The 8,421-nt window shown below is 45.2% G+C and overlaps 1 protein-coding gene across 1 annotated transcript; it reads right to left on the reverse strand.

Moving 5' to 3' along the window:
• Positions 1-3,732: 3,732 nt before the first annotated feature.
• On the reverse strand, positions 3,733-6,751 carry LOC127334947 (uncharacterized). Its single transcript, XM_051361511.1, has 8 exons — positions 6,356-6,751; positions 6,135-6,269; positions 5,810-6,052; positions 5,185-5,718; positions 4,468-4,665; positions 4,322-4,383; positions 3,928-4,003; positions 3,733-3,849 (listed from the first exon to the last, which is right to left on the reverse strand). Exons 1-8 carry the CDS (start codon positions 6,749-6,751, stop codon positions 3,733-3,735), a joined length of 1,761 nt encoding a protein of 586 aa, XP_051217471.1.
• Positions 6,752-8,421: the final 1,670 nt, after the last annotated feature.

An 8,421-nucleotide genomic window follows, 5' to 3' on the forward strand; every position in this document is an offset into this window, starting at 1 on the left:
GGCCCCTCCACGTCCATCTCCGGCGATGAAGCCGACGGTGTGGCAGGCGACGGCGAGCGTGCAGCTCTGCCGCGGCCACGACCACGACCACGTCGGCCTCTGCCTCTCCCAGCCATGGCGTCAACTCTTGTTGAGACGGTGGCGGCAAGGGTTGGGGAGAGAGCCTATAGGGTTTGTGTGTGAAAGGGACGATGAGAGGCGGCCCTTTTTATAGTCCGGAGGGAGGCGATGGAGCGGCGGCGCTCATTAACGCCGGCACGCAGAGCTAGGCGCGATAGTTGGATAACATTCCGGACAGGTAATAGGCCGGTTTGTACTAAGCCCATTAACGTGGAGCATGACCGTGGGGAGGGAACACTCATGGCCCATCCAGCAGGGTTCTCTAGTTTCTTCTGTCTTTTTTTTTCAATTCGAATTTAACTGAAATTTAGTAGTTTATTTTTACAGAAATTCAAAAAATGAAAAAACCTTCACACTTCGTCTTAGAATGGATACGAGAGTGTGTGCAAAAATTTCTGGAGCGTTTCTCGAAGGTCGAAAAATCCACATTCTTAGAAACGGAACCGTTTGGGTTATATCAAACCAGTTTTTCTAAGCTAGTCGATTTTTCAACCTTCAAAAAAAATCCAGTTTTTTTACCCAATATGTCACACGTTTTTGTGAACATAATCCGTTGGTTAAAACATTTTTGAATTTTTTGAATTTAACCAGATGTGGTGCAGATTTATTCAAATAATAACTAAAAAAACTTTTCAGTTAGGCCGTCAGATATGTAACGCGGTTTGAACTAAGCCCATTAACGTGGAGCATGGACGCGGGGAAGGAATACTCATGGCCCATCCAGCAGGGTTCTCTAGTTTTCTTCTGTTTTTTTCCCAACTCGAATTTAACTGAAATTTAATAGTTTATTTTCACAGAAATTCAAAAAATGAAAAAAACTTAACACTTCGTCTTAGGATGGATACGAGAGTGTGTGCAAAAATTTCTGAAGCGTTTCTCGAAGGTCAAAAAATCCACATTCTTAGAAACGGAACCGTTTGGGTTACATCAAACCAGTTTTTCTAAGCTAGTCGATTTTTCGACCTTCGAAAAAAAATCCAGTTTTTTTTACCCAATATGTCACACGTTTTTGTGAACATAATCCGTTGGTTAAAACTTTTTTGAATTTTTTGAATTTAACCAGATATGCTGCAGATTTAAATAAAAATTAAAAAACTAGGCTGTCAGACATGTAACGGGCCAATGCACGCGGGTAACACTCCGGAATGGTAATAGGCCGATTTGTACTAGGCCCAATAACGTGCGACATTGGACGCGGGGAGGGAACTCACGGGCCATGGCTTTATCTGTCAACTTTTTTTCGCCTGAATTTAACAGAAATTTATAGGTTTACTATCACAAAAATTGAAATAAATAAAAAACTTCACAATTATTGGAAAACAATAACTTCTACCTAATTTTTTTTTCTATTTTTCATTTAAACACAGATACGAACATTACACAAACCATTACATAGTTTAAAACAAGATTAGAACATTGAAAAATGAGGAAACCTAACTAGTGTCGTCCTCGGGTGTTTCCTGTGTTCGCTGCCAAGAAAGAACACTCCCAGGTACCTAGGCTGGAAACGTACACTAGTGGTTCTATTGGCCGGTGGCCATTTTCGCTGCAAAGAAAGAACACTCGAAAATATCTAACTGTCGGTGCTCGAGCTTGACTCACTGATGTGGTAGTGTCTCCGTCAGGATGTGTCGTCGAACACCTTGACGACCATGTCGCCATCCCCGTCATAGAAGAAGACAAGCTGGCAGCCGGGCTCGAGATCGAGGTAGCGGGCGAACTTGTCCCACCCGGTGTGCAGGTACATCTTGCCCTGGCCGTCGAACAATACCTCGACACGACATCGACGAAAGTTGCAGCTGGCCTCCCGTAGCTGCAACTCTGCCGGCTCGATGCCATCGACGAACTCGGCGAACTTGTTCGGAAGCCGCTTGATGCTGAGAGGGTCATGTTCGATGCGTAGGATGAATTCGAAGCACGTCGCCTCCTCCGAAGACGACGACGGCGCTGGTGACGGCGAGCGGCTGGGTGATGCTGCTCCAGCACGGCGACCGCGCCCTCGGCCTTGACGGCCTCGCCGCCCACCAAAACCAGCCATGGATTGCTTCGCGGGCTTGTGGGTGGGCTGCGCTACGGTCCAGGTTGTGCGGCGACTAGGGTTTGTGCGGGAGTAGATGAGGCAGCCGAACGAGCGCCCCTATATAATGCCCCAGGCAACCGTGGTGGGCGGCGGCCGCTGTGCACGCGTGGCGTCGCAAATAAATTCATTGGCAGAGGTGGGCGGTGGCCGATGGGCACGCGTGGCGTCGCCAATAACTTCATTGGCATAGGTGGGCGGTGGCCGCTCGGGAGAGCCATTCACGTGGCGGTCGAAGCGACTCCAGGCGGGCCCTATAATACCTAGCTCTACGCCGTTTGATGGAGGCCTTTTATAGGGAAACACTCGTGCACGGCTGCGATCGGTTGAGCGACGGCGATCCGCGAGAGGCTCACTCCGCAGTATGATTAGTCTAGGGAGGAGACGTGGTTCGGACCGTTGCACGGTTTTGTCCGTCGCAGACTTCGCCATGCATGCGCCGCACCATGCAGGATAGCTCCCGTCGCAGACTTTTCCATGCATGCGCCGCACCAAGTCAGATGTGCATTCAAACTCGAGCGCTCAGCGAGGCAGACGACGCAGCAGAGCCATTTATGGTCATTGATTCAGAGCAATAAAGGAAGACTGATTCAGGCGCACCGCATTGACACGGATACACACGCGCAACCCATTCCACGGACACGGAAACAGCGTGACGTTTCATTGTAATTGATCGATCTGGCCTATTTATACCCCCTCTTTTCCTCTCCACTCGGCGCGACACACAATCCATATATTCTCCACTTGAAGCAAATCCCCACCCAAGACCTTGCAACGCACCGGTAGGATGCAGTTCAACGCACTGGTCTTCCGTCGGCCTCCTACCGTGCCCGAGCGGCGCTACCCAGCGGGCGTCGTCGTGGAGAACACACTCCGCGTGTGGGCCATCTCTAGGGGGAGGGGACCGGTCGAGCTCGCCCGCGCATTCCTCACCACCGGCTTTGCCCACCTCCCTTTGGACGCGCCGGTGATGTTTCGCCTCGACGAGGCCCGTGACCACACGCGCGCCTTCCTATTGTTCCTCACGGTCACCTTCACCAACTGCTACGACGCGTACGAGCTCCTCGGCAAAGTCTTTTGGTGCGGCTGCGAGTTCATAGCATTCACTGCGTTCAACATCTACACCAACTTTGAGTGCCACTTCCCCACACGCAACATGATGCACACCCTTCCCTACAACTTCGACAAAGAGGAGGAGGAGGAGTGAAGTTCACGATGGCGGTGAAGCTGCCGGGGCTAGTTGAGGATGGTCATGTTTAGTTTCATTAGTTTTAACATGTGTTTGTTATGTTTCCCGCTTTTTCTATGTCATGTCGTGTGCTACTCGTTTGAATTATGTACGTGCGAAAGGTTGAATTACTTATCTGTACTTTTTATCGTACAAAAAATTACTTATCTCATTGTGGCACAAATAACATCAACCCCAAATAAGTTCACCACCCAAAGTAAAAAAAGTTCTACAGGTCTATGAGACCTTCCGGACACAAATCCACCCTAGCATTACAACTAGTGGAAGTAATATCTGATAATGTTTTTTACGCACGTGCTTTCGCCGCGATGTCAAGGACATCCTTCTTCGCCTTCTCGAGCAGGTTTGATTCTGCCATTATAATTTTGGCGGCAGTCATATTCCTGTCCTTGTTTATCGTTTCCTGCAACAATTATTATGTAGTTTAGATTCGCGGGAGATAAACATGTGTGTAACAAAGATACTATAGATAAGAGGTAACCAACGAAAATTTGGCCGTTAGTTCATCTCCATCCCAGTGCTCCATACATGCTAACGGGAACAATCCACATGAGTTCCTGCATATAGATCAGAGGTAAACTATCTGCAATAGGCATCAATAGTAATGGCGTAAGATTAACGGTGGACTCACGTATCACTTTGCATAGGTATTGGGTAGCTTTTAATTTCCCATTTCGAAACGTCTGGATACTTCTTTGTTGATATCTCATTGTTCGCAAACTCGACGTCCTTAAAGATTTCTTCTCTCTGTGAAGTATAAAATTTAAGTACAGTGCACTGAGTACCAAGGTGGTCTTACATTCTGTGATCAAAAGTCATACCAGCTTTTCCACAAATTCCTTGCTCTGCTCAAGGCGCCATAACGAGTCTAGCACCTGAAACTGTGCATGACGACGGTGACCCAGTGGCATTTGGCAATGTTAACCGAGAAATAAGCCTACCAGAAATACGTAGTTAATAATTAATGCATTAATAGTTAATTTTGAAACCTCTCACTTAATAATGTACAAGCAATCATTACCTTGTTAGTGCCAAAATATTCCACCTCGCATCTTTCGTAGCAACCTGACATTTCTGAAATATCCGTCGCGTCAAGGTTTCTCTTTTTCCATCGCTGCCTTTTCGGTCGATTTTCGACTATAGAATTTGCCCTCCATGCAGGGCATATTATCCTATCCTTCAATTTTAATCTCAGATCACCCAAATAACACTCAATGACCTGCATATAATTCAAACAGGTGATCACTCCAGAGCACATATATATTCAAGCCTAGGAGAAATAGAAGGATGACATCGGTTGTTGGACTTACAGCGCCGCACAGCCATCCACGGTCAAGGATAGGTTTAAGATATTCAGCCCTCGCCGCAGCCCCGTCTGCATTCTCGTACACAGTCTTACTTCTTTGGTTTTTTTTGTAGTTTTGCATGTTATCCGAATATACTCGACAGCCGCGTCAATTATCTCCGGTGTCAGCGGATTTGATCCGTCTGTGGCATATTCATTGTTGAACAAAGCATCAGGACCTATCGACAACAACCATATATACTTAATTATGTGAACATGAATCCTTGATATAGTGCAAAATATTTCAGAAAATATACCTTTTCTGACTACGCGTGGAATCCGTTTAGGACATTTCTCGATCATCTCAATGCTTGGGGAACTTAATTTGCGAGGAGGTTTGCGTTTGCGCTTCCCAGAGACATCTTCCTTTTTCTACTCATTTTTCCCACATACATCATCTTTTTTCTCCTCCTTCTTCCCACATACATCATCTTTTTTCTCCTCCTTCTTCCCACTTTCTATCGCTTTCCAGCAGATCGTGTTCAAGCCATCAAATTCTTCTGATGCATCTGGAAGAGTTAAATCAATAGGTGCCGAGCAGGACGATTCAGGTGTAGCCTTGTCGTCGATGATTATGGGTACTTCAGGGGTGTCTCCGTGCTTAGGCGCTGGTGTCGTGTACCCAGCATTAGCAGTCTTCTTCTTGTCGGTGGGTGTCACGAAGTTCGAATCATCCATCGGCTCACTCTTCTTACTTGCATCTTCCAATTCATCGTCATGTTGACCCTTAACTGAATTCAAAAATGATGCAGTGCCGTCTGACTTGATGTCGTCAAAGTCCATGAAATCTTTAGGCGGAAGGCCGCCATGGCTAGGTGTGGAGGTCACTCCTTTTTTGTCTTCCTCCTCCTGATCTTCGTCATCAAACATGTCAGCCTTACCTGCCCTGTACGCAACTCCTTTCGCGTTAAGCGTTTTTAGAACTTTCTGCAGAACAAAATTCAGAATGTAATTAATGTCATGCTGTGTAGAGATGCATTTCAGCAGATAGAAGCATACAAAAAGTAGTCCATGTCACCTGAGCAGATAGGTCTGCAATTTTGTCCACATGTTTGCTTATTGATGTGTCTATGTGATTGGTCAGTTTAATCAGAATCTGCTCAACCATGACCTCCATTCTTGAATCATCCACTGAACCTGGCGTTTTCATGCCAGAACCTGCAGCTTTAGCTCTTTTACTTTGCTTCCTCTTTGATCTTGGAGGAATGTCAGGTGTGTGGATCACCTCCCTTCTGTGCTTAGCAGTTATGTCGTCGTCAATCTAGAAGGCATGCACATGAAATGATGATGTAAGTCCACATGAAATGATGAAGATAATAGTACATGACTAAGAGAAAACTTACCAAGCCTGTTCCTCGTCCATCTTTGTATTCCATGTTGTCTCTCTTTTTCGCCTCTTCTTCTGTCCAGTTCCTCATCAACGGCCTTGATGACGTCAATTGTGAACCAGTTGGGTGCACTTTTTCATAGTAAATATACTGCATATGTTGGCACAACAGTTAAACACATTTATACATTGTTGGTTTTTTAAGAGAATTAATGGACGTGGTGAGGAGAAATATACCTGAAGCAGGGCTAGGTTGCCGCGGGGCCATTGCACAATCTCATGTTCACTTCCCAGTTTCTTTATATTGTTAATTAAAAAAGCACGTGTGAAACCATTGAAGTTCAATTTCTTCAAACGTGACACGTACTTAACAATTGCCCAATACTCCAACGGAACTGTTGTGCTGGACTTTGGTGCAAGAACTGTACCAAGGGCCACAAGAACAGCTCTGCGAAGGAAGTCATCGTCGGCTAATTCGCTCTTGATGGCGTCCGAGATCAATCCATCAATACTCAGACTGCCGGTGGACTTGTTCAGAAAATGAGATGGTATCTCATTTTCTGCATATAGCCCATCCTCATAAAGGACGGCGTCAATATCCAGCCCATCTGCTACCAAAAATTTCCTCCACATCGACTCCTTTTATAGTAATCGAGGGTTGATCTTTTTGCAAGTTGAATGTTTCTGACTCTGCGTCAAATGCCTTAAACATGAGGCTAAGTATAGACGATCGTGGACTTATACTCTTCATGTGAATCAAGCTTTGTAAATCAGCTTCAGCGAGTTTACATCGCTGAGCTCGTGTCATTCTTGTTACAAAGCCCACCCAATGATCCACATCGCACACACCAATTTTCAACGTACTGTTCATAAAAACGAGTAGATAAATGTCAAAATTTGTGTGCAAGTATAATGCCATGCAACATAATTTCTAAAGTCATATGTATGTTACGTATGAAAGGGATATTTTTTCTTAGATCATAATTCTATTCGCTATCTTTATCAAAGCGATGATTTGCGTTGAACAAAAATTTCCACTAAAGTGTTAAGATCTAAAATTCAAAGAACAATTGACATCGATTACTGCCTATGATCTCACCATAATCACAAAAGCTATAAGGATATCATACGTACAGAAACATCTCAAACAAAGAACACGTACTGCATACAGGCAATAAGGCAAGGCAATACCTCGATGTTTGCATGTCTTGTGAGCAGCTAGAGGAGGCTTTCTCGCCGATAAGGGATGAGGAGGGAGGCGGCAGTAGTCAGATCTCACGGATGGCGGTGGCGTTGGGCGAGAGTGCTGGTGCCTAAAAAATGTGGAAGACGAGCTTACCCTGCCAATCTTCGTGATTATCGTGCGTCAAGTTATGGTAGTTTCCTTCATCGCCGAAGGACGTGGGGTAATTGCGCGCGCGGTGCGTTGACCATTAACGGATGGGCCATTAGATTAGCCGTGAGGCCCAGGCCCAGAAGTAAAGGACGCTTTATTAGGAACGAGAGCAAGGTAGAAACCCTACAATTCCCCTTCAACGCCTCTATCTACGACTTCATCTACTCTTGCAGATCTCGAACGTCGTGCCGCCGGCAAAGTCATGTCTTCCTCGAGCTCGGCCACTATAATCCGGCACCCAAGTTATGGTCCTCTCCCAATGATCAAGTGCACGAGCTGCCGGTGGCGCGTCGTGGAGAGGAAAACAGCCTCCACAACTTCCAACGCCGGTGATTTCGTCAGGTGCAATAGTCACAATGTAAGATGTTTTTAATGTTATTCAATATCCATCTATTGTCATCAGGATTTATGCAAAAATTATAAGTATGATTAATGTTCGTTATTTCTAGCCGGTTAGAGGAGGATGCAACTTCTGGTATTGGATTGAAAAGTACGCAGATCTGCTCGTGAAGAAGTGTATTGTTCCACCAAACTCACCTATGCTGATTCCCCTAGAAGGAGAAGTGGTTGAAGAAAACGGTGGAGATGGAGAACTACAGAAGCAAGATGCACTAAACAAGGACATGAAGCACATGAAGAAAATAATTGTAATAAAGCTGAACGAAATTGTGTCAATGCTTCAGATTATAGCGATTCTTCTGGGTATTGTAATTGTACTCTTGGGTTATAAGAACTAAATTTGTAATATGAAATAAAGGATTTAGAAGTAGTGTACTCTCAGCAAGATATATTGCTACAAATTTGTACTGCATTGTTTGTTTTTTACTTAGTTTGTGGATCACATGATTAACCATGCATTTTTCTGCGATTAACTGGCCAACACAGTTCATCATTACTTAACAGGATC

The sequence above is a fragment of the Lolium perenne genome, chromosome 1, assembly GCF_019359855.2.
Source record: "Lolium perenne isolate Kyuss_39 chromosome 1, Kyuss_2.0, whole genome shotgun sequence".
Classification (NCBI taxonomy): domain Eukaryota; kingdom Viridiplantae; phylum Streptophyta; class Magnoliopsida; order Poales; family Poaceae; genus Lolium; species Lolium perenne.

What these genes read in the sequence shown, in the direction of transcription:
- LOC127334947 (XM_051361511.1), bottom strand. Translation starts at nt 6,751, where the DNA reads ATGTGGAGGAAATTTTTGGTAGCAGATGGGCTGGATATTGACGCCGTC. An exon ending in AGGAGGAGAAAAAAGATGAT is followed by an intron (nt 4,666 to 5,184) that starts GTATGTGGGAAA and finishes AATTATATGCAG; the next exon opens with GTCATTGAGTGTTATTTGGG. An exon ending in AATATTTTGGCACTAACAAG is followed by an intron (nt 4,384 to 4,467) that starts GTAATGATTGCT and finishes TATTTCTGGTAG; the next exon opens with GCTTATTTCTCGGTTAACAT.